The 24,373-nt window shown below is 43.4% G+C and overlaps 1 protein-coding gene across 8 annotated transcripts in view; it reads right to left on the minus strand.

Moving 5' to 3' along the window:
- Window positions 1-24,373, minus strand: part of LOC106595326 (collagen alpha-1(XIX) chain) — a 252,114-nt gene that overhangs the window by 51,119 nt on the left and 176,622 nt on the right. For all 8 annotated transcript variants that reach the window (XR_006756828.1, XM_045687095.1, XM_045687093.1 and 5 more), the window contains 11 exons: window positions 23,690-23,767; window positions 22,862-22,897; window positions 20,769-20,822; window positions 19,262-19,315; window positions 18,415-18,456; window positions 11,830-11,934; window positions 11,458-11,511; window positions 10,476-10,529; window positions 10,015-10,068; window positions 9,677-9,730; window positions 6,859-6,903 (listed from right to left, as the gene is read on the minus strand). Coding sequence is in view for 7 of the 8 variants with exons in the window: in XM_045687095.1 (XP_045543051.1) it covers window positions 6,859-6,903; window positions 9,677-9,730; window positions 10,015-10,068; window positions 10,476-10,529; window positions 11,458-11,511; window positions 11,830-11,934; window positions 18,415-18,456; window positions 19,262-19,315; window positions 20,769-20,822; window positions 22,862-22,897; window positions 23,690-23,767 (630 nt within the window). In the remaining variant the exon portion in view is untranslated. The remainder of the gene's footprint in view (window positions 1-6,858; window positions 6,904-9,676; window positions 9,731-10,014; window positions 10,069-10,475; window positions 10,530-11,457; window positions 11,512-11,829; window positions 11,935-18,414; window positions 18,457-19,261; window positions 19,316-20,768; window positions 20,823-22,861; window positions 22,898-23,689; window positions 23,768-24,373) is intronic.

Consider the following 24,373-nt stretch of genomic DNA (forward strand, 5'->3'; position numbering starts at 1 on the left):
CACTACACAGAGAGATCAATATCTGGGGCTGCCTGGTGATCACTACACAGAGAGATCAATATCTGGGGCTGCCTGGTGATCACTTAACAAAAGAGGAGAGCAGTAACACTTGTTTAACCCTCCTGCCTCTGAAGATTCAAACACTAAGTGAGTCCCAAATGGCACCCTATCCTCTATAGTGCCCCACCTAAGGGCTCATAGAGCTCAGGTAAAAAGTAATGCACTATATAATGAATAAGGTGCCATTTGGGCCGGAGTCTAACTTGTGTATCTGGGGAAATAGTGTAGCAGCACACATTGATTTAAAGAGATGGAGGCTAGCAGCAGCAGCTACAACATCCTGATCGCTTGAGGAGTAGCCTGGATATACCAGAGATAGTCTGGATAGTCCTCCCTGACTAGCGTTTATGGGGCCAGGGCGTGGGATGGGGTGTGTATGTGTCTGCTTTTTAATGTGTGTGTGTTTGTGTGTGAGTATCCGTGTGTGTGTGTGCCACGGAGGGTTCAAGGGGACGAGTGATGAATTATAGATCTGTAATAATAAAGCTAGCTAGTGTGTGTGTGTGTGTGTGTGTGTGTGTGTGTGTGTGTGTGTGTGTGTGTGTGTGTGTGTGTGTGTGTGTGTGTGTGTGTGTGTGTGTGTGTGTGTGTGTGTGTGTGTGTGTGTGTGTGTGTGGGTGTGGGTGGGTGTGGGTGGGTGTGGGTGTGTCTGTGTGTGTAGCCCCCGGTCTCCTCTCCACTACTCAGTGTATGTGCTGTCTGTCATCAGTGTGTGATCTGAGGCAAAGCTAAACGGCTGCAAGACAGCGCTAAACTAACCACAGAGTATCTACTGCTGTCTGTCATCAGTGTGTGATCTGAGGCAAAGCTAAACGGCTGCAAGACAGCGCTAAACTAACCACAGAGTATCTACAGGAGAACAGGTTTTAAGTTTGAAGGAAATCTGTGGTTCTAAGCTTTTGCTAGGTTTGTGCAATGTAAAGAATTTACAGTACTGAAGTTCATTCATTCACCCCTCTCCTCCAACACAGTAAGTGGGTTGTATTAAGTAGGCACAAAATGGAAGAAAACCCACCATAACAGAGTGAAACAGGGAAGTATTAAGTAGGAACAACATGGAAGAAAACCCTCCATAACAGAGTGAAACAGGGAAGTATTAAGTAGACACAAAATGGAAGAAAACCCTCCATAACAGAGTGAAACAGGAAGTATTAAGTAGACACAAAATGGAAGAAAACCCTTCATAACAGAGTGAAACAGGGAAGTATTAAGTAGACACAAAATGGAAGAAAACCCTTCATAACAGAGTGAAACAGGGAAGTATTAAGTAGGTACAACCTGGAAGAAAACCCTCCATAACAGAGTGAAACAGGAAGTATTAAGTAGACACAAAATGGAAGAAAACCCTTCATAACAGAGTGAAACAGGGAAGTATTAAGTAGACACAAAATGGAAGAAAACCCTTCATAACAGAGTGAAACAGGGAAGTATTAAGTAGGTACAACCTGGAAGAAAACCCTCCATAACAGAGTGAAACAGGGAAGTATTAAGTAGACACAAAATGGAAGAAAACCTTCAATAACGGAGTGAAACAAGAAGTACTATCTTTGTACGTGTCCAATAAGAAACAGTCCTTTTGGTTTTGCTCCAGTGTCCCCAGAAGTAACATGACCATGGTGACTCAATAACATTTCTACCTGCCCTCCAGGACACCTACAGCACCCGATATTACAGGCCAAAAAGATCATCAGAACATCAACCACCTGAGCCACTGCCTGTTCACCCTGCTATCATCCAGAAGGAGAGGTCAGTACAGGTGCATCAAAGCTGGACCGAGAGACTGAATAACAGCTTCTATCCCAAGGCCATCAGACTGTTAAATAGCCATCACTAGTCAGCTACCACCCGGTTACTCAACCCTGCTGCCGTATATACAGGTACATAGACATGGAATCACTGGCCACTGTAATGATGGAACACTAGTCACTTTAATAATGTTTACATACTGCTTTACTTATTTCATATGTATATACTGTATTATATTCTACTGTATTTTAGTCAATGCCACTCCGATATTGCTCAATCTAAAATGAATATATTTGTTAATTCCATTCTTTTAATTTTAGTTTTGTGTGTATTTTGTGAATCATTTTTAGACACTACTGCACTGTTAGATACTACTGCACTGTTATACACTACTGCACTGTTAGATACTACTGCACTGTTAGATACTACTGCACTGTTAGACACTACTGCACTGTTAGATACTAGTGCACTGTTAGATACTACTGCACTGTTAGATACTACTGCACTGTTAGACACTACTGCACTGTTAGATACTACTGCACTGTTAGATACTACTGCACTGTTAGATACTACTGCACTGTTAGATACTACTGCACTGTTAGACACTACTGTACTGTTAGACACTACTGCACTGTTAGATACTACTGCACTGTTAGATACTACTGCACTGTTAGATACTACTGCACTGTTAGATACTACTGCACTGTTAGACACTACTGCACTGTTAGATACTACTGCACTGTTAGATACTACTGCACTGTTAGATACTACTGCACTGTTAGATACTACTGCACTGTTATACACTACTGCACTGTTAGATACTACTGCACTGTTAGATACTACTGCACTGTTAGATACTACTGCACTGTTAGATACTACTGCACTGTTATACACTACTGCACTGTTAGACACTACTGCACTGTTAGACACTACTGCACTGTTAGATACTACTGCACTGTTATACACTACTGCACTGTTATACACTACTGCACTGTTAGACACTACTGCACTGTTAGATACTACTGCACTGTTAGACACTACAGCACTGTTAGACACTACTGCACTGTTAGATACTACAGCACTGTTAGACACTACTGCACTGTTAGATACTACTGCACTGTTAGACACTACAGCACTGTTAGACACTACTGCACTGTTAGATACTACTGCACTGTTAGATACTACTGCACTGTTAGACACTACTGCACTGTTAGACACTACTGCACTGTTAGATACTACTGCACTGTTAGACACTACTGCACTGTTAGACACTACTGCACTGTTAGATACTACTGCACTGTTAGATACTACTGCACTGTTAGATACTACTGCACTGTTAGATACTACTGCACTGTTAGACACTACTGCACTGTTAGACACTACTGCACTGTTAGATACTACTGCACTGTTAGATACTACTGCACTGTTAGACACTACTGCACTGTTAGATACTACTGCACTGTTAGATACTACTGCACTGTTAGACACTACTGCACTGTTAGATACTAGTGCACTGTTAGACACTACTGCACTGTTAGATACTACTGCACTGTTAGATACTAGTGCACTGTTAGACACTACTGCACTGTTAGATACTACTGCACTGTTAGATACTACTGCACTGTTAGATACTACTGCACTGTTAGATACTACAGCACTGTTAGACACTACTGCACTGTTAGACACTACTGCACTGTTAGATACTAGTGCACTGTTAGACACTACTGCACTGTTAGACACTACTGCACTGTTAGATACTACTGCACTGTTATACACTACTGCACTGTTAGACACTACTGCACTGTTAGACACTACTGCACTGTTAGACACTACTGCACTGTTAGACACTACTGCACTGTTAGATACTACTGCACTGTTATACACTACTGCACTGTTAGATACTACTGCACTGTTAGATACTACTGCACTGTTAGACACTACTGCACTGTTAGACACTACTGCACTGTTATACACTACTGCACTGTTAGATACTACTGCACTGTTAGATACTACTGCACTGTTAGACACTACTGCACTGTTAGACACTACTGCACTGTTAGATACTACTGCACTGTTAGATACTACTGCACTGTTAGACACTACTGCACTGTTAGACACAACTGCACTGTTAGATACTACTGCACTGTTAGACACTACTGCACTGTTAGATACTACTGCACTGTTAGACACTACTGCACTGTTAGATACTACTGCACTGTTAGACACTACTGCACTGTTATACACTACTGCACTGTTAGACACTACTGCACTGTTAGATACTACTGCACTGTTAGACACTACTGCACTGTTAGATACTACTGCACTGTTAGATACTACTGCACTGTTAGATACTACTGCACTGTTAGATACTACTGCACTGTTAGATACTACTGCACTGTTAGACACTACTGCACTGTTAGACACTACTGCACTGTTAGATACTACTGCACTGTTAGATACTACTGCACTGTTATACACTACTGCACTGTTAGATACAACTGCACTGTTAGATACTACTGCACTGTTAGACACTACTGCACTGTTAGACACTACTGCACTGTTAGATACTACTGCACTGTTATACACTACTGCACTGTTATACACTACTGCACTGTTAGATACTACTGCACTGTTAGACACTACTGCACTGTTAGACACTACTGCACTGTTAGATACTACTGCACTGTTAGACACTACTGCACTGTTAGATACTACTGCACTGTTAGACGCTACTGCACTGTTAGACGCTACTGCACTGTTAGACACTACTGCACTGTTAGACACTACTGCACTGTTAGACACTACAGCACTGTTATACGCTACTGCACTGTTAGACGCTACTGCACTGTTAGACGCTACTGCACTGTTAGACGCTACTGCACTGTTAGACACTACTGCACTGTTAGATACTACTGCACTGTTAGACACTACTGCACTGTTAGACACTACTGCACTGTTAGACACTACAGCACTGTTATACACTACTGCACTGTTAGACGCTACTGCACTGTTAGATGCTACTGCACTGTTAGATGCTACTGCACTGTTAGATACTACTGCACTGTTAGATACTACTGCACTGTTAGATACTACTGCACTGTTAGATACTACTGCACTGTTAGATACTACTGCACTGTTAGACGCTACTGCACTGTTAGATGCTACTGCACTGTTTTACACTACTGCACTGTTAGATACTACTGCACTGTTAGACACTACTGCACTGTTAGACACTACTGCACTGTTAGATACTACTGCACTGTTAGACACTACTGCACTGTTAGACACTACTGCACTGTTAGACACTACTGCACTGTTAGACACTACTGCACTGTTAGATACTACTGCACTGTTAGATACTACTGCACTGTTAGATACTACTGCACTGTTAGACACTACTGCACTGTTAGATACTACTGCACTGTTATACACTACTGCACTGTTAGATACTACTGCACTGTTAGATACTACTGCACTGTTAGATACTACTGCACTGTTAGATACTACTGCACTGTTAGACACTACTGCACTGTTAGATACTACTGCACTGTTAGACACTACTGCACTGTTAGATACTACTGCACTGTTAGATACTACTGCACTGTTATACACTACTGCACTGTTAGATACTACTGCACTGTTAGACACTACTGCACTGTTAGACACTACAGCACTGTTAGATACTACTGCACTGTTAGATACTACTGCACTGTTAGATACTACTGCACTGTTAGACACTACTGCACTGTTAGATACTACTGCACTGTTAGACACTACTGCACTGTTAGATACTACTGCACTGTTATACACTACTGCACTGTTAGACACTACTGCACTGTTAGATACTACTGCACTGTTATACACTACTGCACTGTTAGACACTACTGCACTGTTAGACACTACTGCACTGTTAGATACTACTGCACTGTTAGATACTACTGCACTGTTAGATACTACTGCACTGTTAGACACTACTGCACTGTTAGATACTACTGCACTGTTATACACTACTGCACTGTTAGATACTACAGCACTGTTAGATACTACTGCACTGTTAGACACTACTGCACTGTTAGATACTACTGCACTGTTAGACACTACTGCACTGTTAGATACTACTGCACTGTTAGATACTACTGCACTGTTAGATACTACTGCACTGTTAGACACTACAGCACTGTTAGATACTACTGCACTGTTAGATACTACTGCACTGTTAGACACTACTGCACTGTTAGATACTACTGCACTGTTAGATACTAGTGCACTGTTAGATACTACTGCACTGTTAGACACTACTGCACTGTTAGATACTACTGCACTGTTAGATACTACTGCACTGTTAGATACTACTGCACTGTTAGATACTACTGCACTGTTAGACACTACTGCACTGTTAGACACTACTGCACTGTTAGACACTACTGCACTGTTAGATACTACTGCACTGTTAGATACTACTGCACTGTTAGATACTACTGCACTGTTAGATACTACTGCACTGTTAGATACTACTGCACTGTTAGATACTACTGCACTGTTAGACACTACTGCACTGTTAGATACTACTGCACTGTTAGATACTACTGCACTGTTAGATACTACTGCACTGTTAGATACTACTGCACTGTTAGATACTACTGCACTGTTAGATACTACTGCACTGTTGGAGCTAGGAACACAAGCATTTCGCTACACCCACAATAACATCTGCAAAATATGTGTATGTGTATGTGAAATTGTATTTGATTTGATTTCCAGGAAGGAAGAAAGAACAGGAAAAACATTCTCTCAAGTAGACAGAAGAAAACATGGTGTCCTTCAAAGCAATAAGCCAATCTCACTGTCCTTTTAAATGATGTGTTGTGTGACCAGCCATTCAAAAGGACGCTAGTAATTGGCTAAGGTACCTTGAACTGGTGTCATCATTCATAGGCATGAAAACTGTTGACACATCTCACCAATGACTCAACAACAACACACACTCTCTGTACCCGCACACACCGTCTGTATACACACACAGAGATCTCAGTGATGGTTTGGATAACTTACTGGGGGGCCTGGTAGTCCTGGCCTTCCAGGGGAGCCTTCACTGCCCTGTAGGACACACACACACACACACACACACACACACACACACACACACACACACACACACACACACACACACACACACACACACGAGAGGGATAATGCTTTCCAATCAGTCACTGGGGAACATATTTCTTCAGTTTTAGATCCCAATAATCTAAGAATACCTCTTTACCCACACATTAGACAGTGACAATCCTAATCTTTGGGACATGGCATGACTGATAATACAAGTCTATTGCAGAGGTACAATATTTGAGAAGAGGGACATACTAGCTCTGTTGAATTTGAGATAGATTGGGGGTAAGGCCCTGCGATAAACCAGTGTCCTGTACAAGGGGTGTACTTGTACATCAACCTGCCTCACGCTACAGAAACAGGAGATCCTGTGAGCTGTTCTGGCTTGCACAAGCCTCTTGCAAGGCTGCTTAACTGGCACACAGCACGCCACCCCAATCCACCGACAAGACCAGGCCTATGGCATTCTTTCAATAACAAAACTGAAGAGAAATCCATAAGGTATTATGTGCTTTTTAAGAAAATAACATTAATCCTTGAGTACTACAATAACCCATTATTGATGCTCTTTGAGATAGCACTAAATAAGACGTAAGGCATTGTTTCCATCTTAGACTATCAGAACAGCTCTTGGCATGTCAGGCCACATGCCTGAATAAAACATGACCCTGTATGTACTAACTACCTATATTTAGAACATAAAGTAGACATGTACAGTACAGTGCCTAGTGAAAGTCTGTACACCAATGGCACAGTCTTCACATTTTTCCCCCTTAAAATGAAATCCAAAAATTGATTTAATTTGATTTTTTTGCTACAGGTCTACACAACCTACTCCACATCTTCAAAGTGAAAGAAATGTATATAAAAGATTTCTAATTAATAAAGAAAACAAAAAACAAAGATGTCTTGATTGTGTATGTCTTCACGCCCCAAAGTTAATACTTGGTGGAAGCACCTTTTGGCAGCCATTACAGCTGTGAATCATTCTGAATAAGATTCTACCAACTTTCCACAACTCTTAGGGCAATATAATTCCATTGCTTGATCCTGACAAACTCCCCAGTCCCTGGCGATGACAAGCATACCCATAACATGATGCTGCCAACCACAATACTTGAAAATACAGAGGGTTTACTTTGTGTTATGTTGTATTGGATTTGACCCAAACCTGTAGTTTTTATTTTAGGCCAAAAACGTAATGTCTTTGCTGTGTTGTCTTGCAGTATTACTTAATGGTATTGTTGCAAACAGAATCAATCATTTGGAGTGGATTTTTTTAACACAGGCTTCCTTTACCATACGGGCCAGTAATGTGGAGTGAATGCAATGGTTTTGATCCCTTTGTATTGTCCAGTATTGTAGTGGCCTGGGAGGCTGTCAGGATCTAAAGAAATATGAAAGGAGCAAAGCCCAGGTAAAAGGTAGAGGAAACCCTGTCTTCTGAATACCTAACCCTGGGATAGAGTTACATTTTTCTGTGGGACACTTGCACACACACACAATGATGCCAAAGACACAACAGATTGGCTTTCCAATAGGTGTTTAGTGTTCCTGAGTGGTCTAGTCTCTGTCCTGACTTCAATCTGATTGAAAAATTAAAGACAAGGTTTGAATATTGCTATCCATCAATGATTCCCAACCAAATTACTGAGCTTGAGCAATTTTATCAAAAACAATGGATATACACCCGGTGGCCAGTTTATTAGGTACAACAACCTGTTCACGAAAATGGTTCACTCCTACAGACAGTGAGTCATGTGGCCGTGGCTCGCTACGTAAAGCAGACAGACAAGCCTTGAGGCATTCATTTACTGTTCAATTGAATGTTACAATGGGCAAAACCAGTGACATAAGTCACTGGTTTTGAGCGTGGTATGATCGTCGGTGGCAGGCGAGCTGGTTCCATTATCTCAGAAACGTCCGGCATCCTGGCCTTTTCATGCACAACAGTGTCTAGGGTTTACTGAGAATGGTGCGACAAACAAAAACCATCCAGTCAGCGGCAGCCCCATGGGCGAAAACAGCTTGTTGATGAGAGATGCCGAAGGAGAACGGCAATAATCGTGCAAGCTAAGAAGAGGGCTACAAACAGGTACATTTTGGTGCAGTACAACAGTGGTGTGCAGAACGGCATCTCGGAACGCACAACTTGTCTGTCTTTTTCACAGATGGGCTATTGCAGTTGCATCATGCTGATGGCAGAGTTAGGATTTGACATAAGCAGCATGAGTCCATGGCCCCATTCTGCCTGGTATCAATGGTACAATCTGGTGACGGTGGTGCAATTGTGTGGGGAATGTTTTCCTGGCACATGTTAGGTCCCTTGATACCAATTGAGCAATGTTTCCATACCCCAAAGAATTCAGTCTGTTCTGGAGGCAAAGCGGGGTCTGACCCGGTACCTAATAAACTGGCCACTGAGTGCATGTTGTCCTAAGAGTTGTGCAAGCTTGGTAGAATCTTATTCAGAATGATTCCCAGCTTTAATGGCTGCCAAAGGTGCTTCCACTAAGTAAAAGTGAAAACATACGCAATCAATTCATCATCATTTTGTGTTTCTAAGTCATTTGTAAAATTATCTCTAATTTTTCTTTCACTTTGGAGTAGGTTGTGTAGCTCCATCGGGAAAAATCTAAATGAATCCCTTTGTAGATTTAATTTTAAGGTAGCAAAGTATGAAGACCATGCAAGTGTGCGTAGTCTTCACTAGCGACTGTATATTCATACAGTGCGTGTACACACAACGTCTCTTTCTTACCCGCTCTCCCTTTGTTCCCGGCTGACCCATTGGCCCAGGTCTGCCAATGACACCCTGCAAATAGAAACAAAGTACATCAATTAACTGGGTCACAAACTAAATATAGAAACAAAGTACATCAATTAACTGGGTCACAAACTAAATATAGAAACAAAGTACATCAATTAACTGGGTCACAAACTAAATATAGAAAGTGGATGAGAGAAAATAGGGACCAAACAATGAGTATGGTGTTCTCAGGGATTGTTCTTGTATGAGCAACACAGTACTACACATGCATTACAACTAGGGATGAAGATGAAGATGATTTCATGCGATTGATGATTTGTTTTGCTTACAGGGGCTCCAGTACGGCCTGTTGCACCCAGAATGCCTGGAACTCCAGGAGAGCCCTGAGAAAGACAAGAAACACCAGAGAACAATCATTGTCACTTCTTGTGTAATAGTTAGTGTATGATAGCCTAACTGGTAGGTTTACAAGAAGGACAAGGGGAGAGTTAACCTCGTTTGCATTTTCGGGACTATTCCATTGATTCTGTTGTACATGGGGCAAGATGAGTCACGTGGCCGTGGCTTGCTATTTAAAGCAGGCATTGAGACATTGAGGTATTACATTATTGATCGACTGAACGTTACAAAGGGTAAAACTAGTGACCTAAGAGACTTTGAGCGTGGTATGATCGTTGGTGCCAGGTGCACCGGTTCCAGATTTCATTTGATGTAGTGTACTTTCAAGCACACTCAAGCATGTTAAAGTATATGATTCATGTATTGGCCCCAGGACAGGTCTGAAACCCACCTCATCTCCTTTGTCTCCACTAGGTCCAGGGAATCCTCTCTCTCCTTTCATCCCCTAGAACAGCAAACAACATCAGTGAATGAGTAAACAGTAACAACATGAGGGAATGAGTAAACAGTAACAACATCAGTAAATAGTCCAAAAATGGCCAAATCAAGTTTAATTCTGTATAAACCTTTTCTTAATGTGTTTGCTTGTGAAACAACAAATATCTACCACCATAATATACAGTATGTTCTCTCCAAACCTTCTAATAGTCTCAAACCAGTGGCATGACGGGTGGTCATACATGTCACTTGGACTTCTTGTTTCTAATAGAGCCAATTAGAAGCGACTGCTTGGGTAATTTTACTAATACAGGACACTGCTGTGTATCCATGGCAACCACGTCTGCAGCCAGCAGCTCTGATGATACGAATGTGCTGGACTAACACTGTAAATGTTTGAATCTTCCTAAATCTCTCTGATGAAAAGAAATATGAACAACTATGAGAGCCTATGTCGTACATTTATAGCATATTATGCATAGTTTATAAGGCATTATAAATGCCCTTATAATGCATTATGAAGAGGGTATTTATCCGTAGGAAGTATTATGAAAACAATTCAACTGAAAATCAATAGCAACACTGGATAGAACCATGTTGAATAATAACCTGAAGAGGAAGTGTAGTCCCCAGGTATGTTATGCACCAGTCTTAATACTATTACAGCTATTATCTTCTCTAATTCACTTTGGCATGCTGAGATTTGCAATGAATGGAGTGAATGGAGTATTTGTAAGGTGGAAAGTAATTATATATACATTGTCTGTGTCCCAAATGGCCTCCTAATCCTTTACACAGGGAATTACTTTTCACTAGAGCATTATAGTGCACTATGTAGGGAATAGGCTGCCATTTAGAACACATACATTATAATAGGGAATAGGCTGCCACTTAGAACACATCCATTATAATCAGGATGGCACGTTGTTTCCTACCTTTGGACCTTCTTTTCCTGGATTACCGAGAGGTCCTCGCACTCCTGGATCCCCCTGTTTAGGATGGACACACACATGCAAATCAATGCACGCAAGAACACATGCACAGAGAAAGACACACACACAAACCCCCACCCACACAACCTGTCCCCAAGGGTTCCATTCTCACCCTTCTAGGCAGGCAGAGACACACACACACACACACACACACACACACACACACACACACACACACACACAACCTGTCCCTAAGGGTTCCATTCTCACCCTTCTAGGCAGGCAGACACACACACACACACACACACACACACACACACACACACACACACACACACACACACACACACACAGTAAAGATAATCAGACACTCACCTTTTCTCCCACCATGCCTTGCACTCCTGTCGCTCCATGGGTTCCCTTCTCGCCCTTCTGCCCAGGCAGACCTGGCACTCTGGTCTGGCACACAGTGCAGGCATTCTGCCAACACACAGCGGGGGGGGGGGGAGAGAGGTACAGTCATACAGACCAGATATCTGTCATCTCACTGAGTCACAGCAGGGAAATGCAGTGCTCCTTTTGTTTGTATTCCATCTCCCCTGGGTCGAAGAGCAGGGGAGATGTCTTAATGTTCTCTCATTTGGGGGATCATTTGAAATATCCCAGTCTCCCATCCAGTTCAGGTTTCACTGAGTAACACTTATTTACATTGAAATAGTTAGGCTTAGTCTGTGTCTGGGAAATCAGCCCTGTCTGGGAAATCAGCCCTGTCTGGGAAATCAACCCTGTCTGGGAAATTAGCCCTGTCTGGGAAATTAGCCCTGTCTGGGAAATCAGCCCTGTCTGGGAAATCAGCCCTGTCTGGGAAATCAGCCCTGTCTGGGAAATCAGCCCTGTCCGTAGAAATCAGCCCTGTCAGGGGAAGGTATTATATCCCACTTAATTATGATCCTGGAACATCTCAAAGTGACCTGCTCTGGAGCGATACTCTGTACTCTGTGGAGTGGAGAGATACTCTGTACTCTGTGGAGTGGAGAGATACTCTGTACTCTTGTGGAGTGGAGAGATACTCTGTACTCTTGTGGAGGGGAGAGATACTCTGTACTCTGTGGAGTGGAGAGATACTCTGTACTCTTGTGGAGGGGAGAGATACTCTGTACTCTTGTGGAGGGGAGAGATACTCTGTACTCTGTGGAGGGGAGAGATACTCTGTACTCTGTGGAGTGGAGAGATACTCTGTACTCTGTGGAGGGGAGAGATACTCTGTACTCTTGTGGAGGGGAGAGATACTCTGTACTCTTGTGGAGGGGAGAGATACTCTGTACTCTTGTGGAGGGGAGAGATACTCTGTATTCTTGTGGAGGGGAGAGATACTCTGTACTCTTGTGGAGTGGAGAGATACTCTGTACACTGCGGAGTGGAGAGATACTCTGTACTCTTGTGGAGGGGAGAGATACTCTGTACTCTGTGGAGTGGAGAGATACTCTGTACTCTTGTGGAGGGGAGAGATACTCTGTATACTGCGGAGTGGAGAGATACTCTGTACTCTTGTGGAGGGGAGAGATACTCTGTACTCTGTGGAGGGGAGAGATACTCTGTACTCTTGTGGAGGGGAGAGATACTCTGTACTCTTGTGGAGGGGAGAGATACTCTGTACTCTTGTGGAGGGGAGAGATACTCTGTACTCTGTGGAGTGGAGAGATACTCTGTACTCTTGTGGAGGGGAGAGATACTCTGTACTCTTGTGGAGGGGAGAGATACTCTGTACTCTGTGGAGGGGAGAGATACTCTGTACTCTTGTGGAGGGGAGAGATACTCTGTACTCTGTGGAGTGGAGAGATACTCTGTACTCTTGTGGAGGGGAGAGATACTCTGTATACTGCGGAGTGGAGAGATACTCTGTACTCTTGTGGAGGGGAGAGATACTCTGTACTCTGTGGAGGGGAGAGATACTCTGTACTCTTGTGGAGGGGAGAGATACTCTGTACTCTTGTGGAGGGGAGAGATACTCTGTACTCTTGTGGAGGGGAGAGATACTCTGTACTCTGTGGAGTGGAGAGATACTCTGTACTCTTGTGGAGGGGAGAGATACTCTGTACTCTTGTGGAGGGGAGAGATACTCTGTACTCTTGTGGAGGGGAGAGATACTCTGTACTCTGTGGAGGGGAGAGATACTCTGTACTCTTGTGGAGGGGAGAGATACTCTGTACTCTTGTGGAGGGGAGAGATACTCTGTACTCTTGTGGAGGGGAGAGATACTCTGTACTCTGTGGAGTGGAGAGATACTCTGTACTCTTGTGGAGGGGAGAGATACTCTGTACTCTTGTGGAGGGGAGAGATACTCTGTACTCTTGTGGAGGGGAGAGATACTCTGTACTCTTGTGGAGGGGAGAGATACTCTGTACTCTTGTGGAGGGGAGAGATACTCTGTACTCTGTGGAGGGGAGAGATACTCTGTACTCTTGTGGAGGGGAGAGATACTCTGTACTCTGTGGAGGGGAGAGATACTCTGTACACTGCGGAGGGGAGAGATACTCTGTACTCTTGTGGAGGGGAGAGATACTCTGTACTCTGTGGAGTGGAGAGATACTCTGTACTCTTGTGGAGGGGAGAGATACTCTGTACACTGCGGAGTGGAGAGATACTCTGTACTCTTGTGGAGGGGAGAGATACTCTGTCCTCTGTGGAGTGGAGAGATACTCTGTACTCTTGTGGAGGGGAGAGATACTCTGTACTCTTGTGGAGGGGAGAGATACTCTGTACTCTTGTGGAGGGGAGAGATACTCTGTACGCTGCGGAGTGGAGAGATACTCTGTACACTGTGGAGCTGTTGAAGTGTACTTTCCCTACAGCAGCAGACATTCTGTACTCTGACACTGTGGAGTTGTTGAAGTGTAATTTCCCTACAGCAGCAGACATTCTGTACTCTGTACACTGAGGAGTTGTTGAAGTGTACTTTCCCTACAGCAGCAGACATTCTGTACTCTGACACTGTGGAGTTGTTGAAGTGTACTTTCCCTACAGCAGCAGACATTCTGTACTCTGTGGAGTTGTTGAAGTGTACTTTCCCTACAGCAGCAGACATTCTGTACTCTGCTGAAGATAATTAGGTTCAACTGTATCAGTTACCCAGAGGCACTTACTGTCACGGTTATCGTCGGTGAAGGAGGACCAAAATGCAGCAGGACTGTGTTTGTTCATTTTGAACATTTATTAAATCAAAATGAACACAAAAACAACAAAACGAACTCACGATATACCGACAGTCTTCTCAGGCTCATACATGCTAGACAAGAAACAATCTCCCACAAATACACAGACAAACACACCCAACTAATATAGGACTTCCAATCAAAGGCAACACCACACAGCTGCCTTCAATTGGAAGTCCACCCCAATTAACCAAACATAGACATACAACCAACTAGATCAACATAGAAATACGTAGACAAGGAACAGTGCCCAAAAACCCCGGAATGCTAAATCAAATGCCCTTTTTAGAAAAAACACCACCCCGAGCCACATAAAACAAATACCCTCTGCCACGTCCTGACCAAACTACAATAATAATTAACCCTTATACTGGCCAGGACGTGACACTTACTTCATAGAAAAATGCTATGATTATACACTGAGTGTACAAAACATTAAGGACATCCTCCTAATATTGAGTTGCACCTCCCCCTTTTGCCCTCAGAACAGCCTAAATACGTCGGGGCATGGACTCTACAAGGTGTTGAAAGCATTCCACATGTTGGCCCATGTTGACTCCAATGCTTCCAACAGTTTTGTCAAGTTGGCTGGATGTCCTTTGGGTGGTGGACCATTCTTGATACACACAGGAAACTGTTGAGAATGAAAAACCCAGCAGCATTGTAGTTCTTGACACAAACCGGTGTGCCGGGCACCTACTACCATACCCCGTTCAAAGGCACTTAAATGTTTTGTCTTGTCCATTCACCCTCTGAATGGCACACATACACAATCCATGTCTCAGTTGTCTAAAGGCTTCAAAATCCTTCTTTAACCCGTCTCCTCCCCTTCATCTACACTGATGGAAGTGGATTTAACAAATGACATCAATAAGGGATCATAGCTTTCACCTGGATTCACCTGGTCAGTCTATGTCATGGAAAGACCAGGTGTTCCTCAGTGTACACACAGTAGAAGAACACCACAGGAGGCTGGTGGCACCTGAATTAGGGAGGACGGGTTCGTGGTAATGACTGGAGCGGAATAAGTGCAATGGTTTCCATGTGTTTCATTCCATTCCAGCCATTACTATGAGCTGTTCTCCCCTCAGCAGCCTCAAATGAAGAACACATAGGTTCTCTGAATATGTTCCACGTCCAGCCATTTATCTGGAGATGGATATCAACACTGTTTATACAGCATGAAGGCTATATGACCCCTGGTGTCACTGGCATTTACACTCATCAGAGAAGAGCAGTGGGAAGATATTTTATGGAACTTGGGAGTACAAATCTTTTTTTCTGATAGAGACTTGAGCGAAGTGTCTTGAAATAAAAAGGTCCAATTCAGTTAAGTGCTCCTTTCAGTGTGAAATACCAAATACCATCTGTTGTAAAGTGACCAAACTCTGTCAATTAAAGTGAAGAAACTGAGAAAAGCTATTCTTGGGGAGGGTTGTCATTCAGCTCATCACGTTGAATGACGCAGAGTCAAGTCAGCAGCACATTGTAAAAAAGCCCTTTAAACAGGCAGGTTAGCGGTTCTTTGTCATGAATCTTGTTCTGGAGGCAGCTCTGCAGAGTGGTCACTAGCTAGCACAGCCACAAAGTCATAAATTCAGATTTTAAATCTAACAATCTTAACCACACTGCTAAACCTAAACTAAGACCAAAAATCACATTTTTGTTTAAATTAGTTTTTACAACATAGCCAATTTTGGCTTTGCAGCTGGCTAATCTAGTGGATATCGCTCAGTTCTGCCTCCAGGACAAGATTCATGACAATAAATGTCAATTGGTTTCGAACAGGTAAACCTCTTGGAAAATGTATTCATTTAACTGGGAATCCTTTCTTTGGTCTGGTAGAATAAAAGGCTTCAGATAAACGTTATCTATCTACTGTCAGTCCACTCAGTCACTCTGCAAACAGCTGGAGCTAGATGTTGTTGTCATCTTTAAAAATCAGCAAACACAATCTTGTTTTAAATACACATCCTTTCTTCTCTGACTGAAAAGAGAGGGATGAATGGATGGATGTGCATTCATCTTGGCTGGCTGAGAGGAACTAGCATTTATCACAACCAAACAGTAATCACACAAACACAGAGAAGAGAGAGAAGACAGACGTTGAGAGAGAAGAGAGACAGAGAGAGAAGAGACAGACGAAGAGAGAAGAGACGGACAGAGAGAAGAGAGACGAGAGAGAGAAGAGACAGACGACAGAGAGAAGAGAGAGAGAGAAGAGGCAGACGGAGAGAGAGAAGTGATAGACGGAGAGAGAGAAGAATGTATGTACAGATACATCAAACAAGGCGTGGGAGTGTTGGAGAGATAGATGGACAGAGAGAAGAGACAGAGAGAGAGAAGACTGTACATTGTCCAGATACATCAACAAGGCGTGGGAGTGTTGGAGAGATAGATAGAAAAGAAGAAAAGTATTGTCCCTTAAAGACAAAGTAACAAGGTTGCCGTGAGAACAAACAACTGACAACAGAAAGCCCTATTCCCTATATAATACACTACTGTTGACCAGATACATATTCCCTATATAATACACTACTGTTGACCAGATACATATTCCCTATATAATACACTACTGTTGACCAGATACATATTCCCTATATAATACACTACTGTTGACCAGATACATATTCCCTATATAATACACTACTGTTGACCAGATACATATTCCCTATATAATACACTACTGTTGACCAGATACATATTCCCTATATAATACACTACTGTTGACCAGATACATATTCCCTATATAATACACTACTGTTGACCAGATACATATTCCCTATATAATACACTACTGTTGACCAGATACATATTCCCTATATAATACACTACTGTTGACCAGATACATATTCCCTATATAATACACTACTGTTGACCAGATACATATTCCCTATATAATACACTACTGTTGACCAGATACATATTCCCTATATAATACACTACTGTTGACCAGATACATATTCCCTATATAATACACTACTGTTGACCAGAGCCCTATTCCCTATATAATACACTACTGTTGACCAGATACATATTCCCTATATAATACACTACTGTTGACCAGATACATATTCCCTATATAATACACTACTGTTGACCAGATACATATTCCCTATATAATACACTACTGTTGACCAGAGCCCTATTCCCTATATAGTGCACTACTGTTGACCAGAGCCCTATTCCCTATATAGTGCACGACTGTTGACCAGTGTAGGGAATAGGGTACTATTTTGTACACTGTGTACTCCAGGAGGGATGTATTGAACAACAGCATTCTTCTTAGGACATTTCAAGGATTCCTGTTGAATATAATAATGCATTGCCATAGTGGATTTCCAATTTCTTGAATTTCTAGCTGAAGTTCGCCACCACCACCTGATGAAGGCGCTCCTGAGCTTCTGTTAATAATACCGTAACATCACCCTAATAGCTTTAGTACTGGTGAAAAGTTGGTTTTTGGATTCAACTGTGAGGTCTTAAACTGTGAAATACACCACTGTGGGTAACTGTGCAATCATAGTAACTGATGCAATTAAAGCAGGCTAAATTATAACCTGTTTCTACACCCTCAGTCAATGTGGATCTACATGTTGGCACTCCAAGGTATTAAAAACATATCTTCCATGAATCTTGTCAATGACAAAATGATGTATGATTTATGCACCACACTGAATAATGTTGGAATGACAATTGATGGGAATAATCCTAGGACACAACAGTAATAAATGAAACAGTCCAGTACCTTGAGTAAAGAGCTCATATCTCCAACTATTGGCAAGGCAGTCTGTTGGAAAGACAAATTATCATCATACATTTTGGATAATGACTACAGATGTAAAGAAATGTCAATGAATATTTTTGTGATCTTTTTTCAGTCAGATCATAGTTGAATGAACCTCTCATAATTATCTTAGCATCACTCGAAGCTTGAAATCTTATGAATGATACTGAAACACTCAAAGTTACCATGACTGGTTTTATGGTGGTATGAATGATACTGAAACACTCAAAGTTACCATGACTGGTTTTATGGTGGTATGAATGATACTGAAACACTCAAAGTTACCATGACTGGTTTTATGGTGGTATGAATGATACTGAAACACTCAAAGTTACCATGACTGGTTTTATGGTGGTATGAATGATACTGAAACACTCAAAGTTACCATGATTGTTTTTATGGTGGTATGAATGATACTGAAACACTCAAAGTTACCATGACTGGTTTTATGGTGGTATGAATGATACTGAAACACTCAAAGTTACCATGACTGGTTTTATGGTGGTATGAATGATACTGAAACACTCAAAGTTACCATGACTGGTTTTATGGTGGTATGAATGATACTGAAACACTCAAAGTTACCATGACTGGTTTTATGGTGGTATGAATGCCTTATACATAACCTCTTCAAGTACAGTGTAACCAAATCTTCTCCTGTGATTTCAGTTTTCTGTAAAATAGTTGTCTTTCTGTGGTTTTGAGGCATTTAACCTAAACATGGTACAGTGGGCTTAGCACCTCCAAGTGACACTGACACAGTATATCTCTGAGAGAGAGATCAGAAAGAGATGAGCGGTTAACTTACTGGTTGACCCGGGGGGCCAGGTGGACCAGGGGGACCTTCTCGACCAGGGGATCCCTTTAAATGACAGAAATAATGATGTCACCAGCTATGAGACCAGGGTATCCCTTTAAATGTGTGTTTCTGATGTGTCCAGAAACACACAGCGTTGCACACCCTTTAGCCCACGCTTTGACATTCATCCTGTTGGGGTGCTGTGTGTGTGTTTCTGATGTGTCCAGAAACTGTTGCTACTTTCTCATGCAGACATAAAGGAAATACATCTTTCATCAGAACATTAGTTTCTCTTTTTATCTGCAGACCGTGGAGGAGAAGAAGAGAGGAGGAGAGGAGGAGAGGAGGCGAGGAGGAGAGGAGGAGAGGAGGCAAGGAGGAGAGGAGGAGAGGAGGAGAGGAGGCGAGGAGGAGAGGAGGAGAGGAATAATGGAGGAGAGGAGGAGTGGATGAGTGGAGGAGAGGAGGAGAGGAGGAGAGGAGGCGAGGAGGAGAGGAGGAGAGGGATAATGGAGGAGAGGAGGAGTGGATGAGTGGAGGAGAGGAGGAGAGGAGGAGAGGGAGAGTGGAGGTGAGGAAGAATAGAGGAGAGGAGTGGAAGAAGAGTGGAGGAGAGGAGGAGTGGAGGAGAAGAAGAGTGGAGGAGAGGAGGAGAGGAAGAGTGGAGGAGAGGAGGAGAGGAGGAGAGGAGGAGAGGAAGAGTGGAGGAGTGGAGGAGTGGAGGAGAGGAGGAGAGGAGGAGAGGAAGGGTGGAGGAGAGGAGGAGTGGAGGAGAAGAAGAGTGGAAGAGTGGAGGAGAGGAAGAATGGAGGAGAGGAAGAGTGGAGGAGAGGAAGAGTGGAGGAGTGGAGGAGAGGAAGAATGGAGAAGCAGAAGAGTGGAGGAGCAGAAGAGAGGAGGAGAGGAAGAGTGGAGGAGTGGAGGAGAGGAAGAATGGAGGAGTGGAGGAGAGGAAGAGTGGAGGAGAGGAAGAGTGGAGGAGAGGAAGAGGAGGAGAGGAGGAGTGGAGGAGAGGAGGAGCAGAAGAGTGGAGGAGCAGAAGAGTGGAGGAGCAGAAGAGTGGAGGAGCAGAAGAGAGGAGGAGAGGAGGAGAGGAAGAGTGGAGGAGTGGAGGAGAGGAAGAATGGAGGAGAGGAAGAGTGGAGGAGAAGAAGAGTGGAGGAGAGGAGGAGAGGAAGAGTGGAGGAGAGGAGGAGAGGAGGAGAGGAAGAGAGGAGGAGAGGAAGAGAGGAGGAGAGGAGGAGTGAAGGAGTGGAGGAGAGGAAGAGTGGATAAGTGGAGGAGAGGGAAAGTGGATGCGAGGAAGAGAGGAGGAGTGGAGAAAAGATGTGAGGAAGAGGAATAGAAGACAGAAAGGAAAGACAACATTTTCCCTCCGAATGTTAGTTTCTCTTTTTATCTCCAGATGTAAAGTATCACTGTGTCTCCCTTCCTGCAGAGAGAGGAGGACAGGGGGAGTGGAGGAGATGAATGAGTAAGGGAGGAAGAGAAGAAGGAAGGTCTTGATCCCACTCACCTCTCTCCCCGGGGTCCCAGCAGGACCTGAGAATCCGGAGGGTCCACGAGGGCCCTAGGAGAGAAGACAACCCCCATAACACACTAATGAGATCAGGGCCCGTATCTAAAATGCCTCTCAGATTAGGATTGCTGACCTAGGATCAGAATATACAATATATCCTCAACCCTCACAAAGAAGAAGACATGCATCTACGTCTATGATGAGCCTGACACCAGACCTGTTGAAACTAACACCAGTCCTGATGAGACTAATACCAGTCCTGATGAGACTAACGCCTGTCCTGATGAGACTAACACCAGCCCTGATGAGACTAACACCTGTCCTGATGAGACTAACACCTGTCCTGATGAGACTAACACCTGTCCTGATGAGACTAATACCAGTCCTGATGAGACTAACACCAGCCCTGATGAGACTAACACCAGCCCTGATGAGACTAACACCAGCCCTGATGAGACTAACACCAGTCCTGATGAGACTAACACCAGTCCTGATGAGACTAACACCTGTCCTGATGAGACTAACACCAGCCCTGATGAGACTAACACCAGTCCTGTTGAGACTAACACCAGCCCTGATGAGACTAACACCTGTCCTGATGAGACTAACACCAGTCCTGATGAGACTAACACCAGCCCTGATGAGACTAACACCAGCCCTGATGAGACTAACACCAGTCCTGATGAGACTAACACCAGTCCTGATGAGACTAACACCAGCCCTGATGAGACTAACACCAGCCCTGATGAGACTAACACCAGTCCTGATGAGACTAACACCTGTCCTGATGAGACTAACACCAGCCCTGATGAGACTAACACCAGTCCTGTTGAGACTAACACCAGCCCTGATGAGACTAACACCAGTCCTGATGAGACTAACACCAGTCCTGATGAGACTAATACCAGTCCTGATGAGACTAACACCAGTCCTGATGAGACTAACACCAGTCCTGATGAGACTAACACCAGCCCTGATGAGACTAACACCAGTCCTGATGAGACTAACACCTGTCCTGATGAGACTAACACCAGTCCTGATGAGACTAACACCAGCCCTGATGAGACTAACACCAGTCCTGATGAGACTAACACCTGTCCTGATGAGACTAACACCTGTCCTGATGAGACTAACACCAGCCCTGATGAGACTAACACCAGCCCTGTTGAGACTAACACCAGTCCTGATGAGACTAACACCAGCCCTGATGAGACTAACACCAGTCCTGATGAGACTAACACCTGTCCTGATGAGACTAACACCTGTCCTGATGAGACTAACACCAGCCCTGTTGAGACTAACACCAGCCCTGATGAGACTAATACCAGCCCTGATGAGACTAACACCAGCCCTGATGAGACTAACACCAGCCCTGATGAGACTAATAACAGTCCTGATGAGACTAATACCAGTCCTGATGAGACTAACACCAGTCCTGATGAGACTAACACCAGTCCTGATGAGACTAACACCAGCCCTGATGAGACTAACACCAGTCCTGATGAGACTAACACCTGTTCTGATGAGACTAACACCTGTCCTGATGAGACTAACACCAGCCCTGATGAGACTAACACCAGCCCTGTTGAGACTAACACCAGCCCTGATGAGACTAATACCAGCCCTGATGAGACTAACACCAGTCCTGATGAGACTAACACCAGCCCTGATGAGACTAATACCAGTCCTGATGAGACTAATACCAGTCCTGATGAGACTAACACCAGTCCTGATGAGACTAACACCAGCCCTGATGAGACTAATACCAGTCCTGATGAGACTAATACCAGTCCTGATGAGACTAATACCAGTCCTGATGAGACTAACACCAGTCCTGATGAGACTAACACCAGTCCTGTTGAGACTATATGGCATATTAATTTTAAATGCATAAACTACAATATCATTGGAATTAAATTGTTGTTTCAGAATTGATATCCTCAACCTTTAGACTGAAGACTAAGGTTTCATCTAAGCATCCAGGAGCACAATACTGGAAGGTACTGTACGTACTGTTCCATAGTCTAATATCACAGGAATCAGATGGATGTGTGTGTGTGTGTCTGGACAGGAGATATTCTTCCACATACCTCAAATCCTCTCTCTCCTCTCTGTCCCATGGGGCCCTATAAGAACACATCACACAGCTTGTTTACAACAACACCCCTTCAGTGCACACACACACACACACACACACACACACACACACACACACACACACACACACACACACACACACACACACACACACACACACACACACACACACACACACACACACACACACACACACACACACACACATACACACATACACACATACACCAACTTGTTAACACCAACAGCAGCTCAGTCCAAGATCCAGTAAAGGACTGTGTTTCAACATCCATCCTTTGCTATGTTCCATTGATTCCTTGCTTTCCAACAACCCTGAATTTCACTATTTAACAAACCAAAGGGCAAAACTCAAGCGGGCATTTTTTGAAGTTGAAACCAGCAGCAGCAGCCTCACAGAGGAGAGATAGATGGTAAAGAGATAGATGGTAAAGAGATAGATGGTAAAGAGATAGATGGTAAAGTAGTGTGTAATGCTGAAGGTCCACAATGTTTTTAAATCTAATCTTGGAATTAATGTTAATTGAATATTGTCTTTATTTTATCATTCATTTGACCAGGATAAAATCATATATAAGTCTATGCACAAGCCATTCTGAAGATGACTGAACTGAAAAGGTGTGTGAAATGTTGTCCAACAGAAAAGTTTTGGGAAGACTACAGGTTAGAGAGATGGGGCTGCAACTGCTGGGATTCTCTGGAGGATTGGTTTGAAAAGCAAAACATTTATTTGTGAAAATGTCAACGGACAATAAAGTATGAACAAGAGAAAAATGAGAAATGTTCCAGTGCCATGTACTCACAGGAGGTCCTTCAACTCCCAGACCAGGCTCTCCTTTCTCCCCTAGGTCTCCTGGTTCACCAGGGACGCCACGCTCACCCTGACAGAGAAGAGAGGGGGGAACAGGGAACTCATTTTGATGACTGTTAAAGGGAAGAGAGGGGGGGACAGGGAACTCATTTTGATGACTGTTAAAGGGAAGAGAGGGGGGGACAGGGAACTCATTTTGATGACTGTTAAAGGGAAGAGAGGGGGGAACAGGGAACTAATTTTGATGACTGTTAAAGGGAAGAGAGGAGGGAACAGGGAACTCATTTTGATGACTGTTAAAGGGAAGAGAGGGGGGAACAGGGAACTCATTTTGATGACTGTTAAAGGGAAGAGAGGGGGGAACAGGGAACTCATTTTGATGACTGTTAAAGGGAAGAGAGGGGGGAACAGGGAACTCATTTTGATGACTGTTAAAGGGAACAGGGTGCCATATGAAACTCATTTTGATGACTATTAAAGGGAACAGGGTGCCATATGAAACTCATTTTGATGACTGTTAAAGGGAACAGGGTGCCATATGAAACTCATTTTGATGACTGTTAAAGGGAACAGGGTGCCATATGAAACTCATTTTGATGACTATTAAAGGGAACAGGGTGCCATATGAAACTCATTTTGATGACTGTTAAAGGGAACAGGGTGCCATATGAAACTC

Source organism: Salmo salar, chromosome ssa01 (assembly GCF_905237065.1).
Source record: "Salmo salar chromosome ssa01, Ssal_v3.1, whole genome shotgun sequence".
Taxonomy (NCBI): domain Eukaryota; kingdom Metazoa; phylum Chordata; class Actinopteri; order Salmoniformes; family Salmonidae; genus Salmo; species Salmo salar.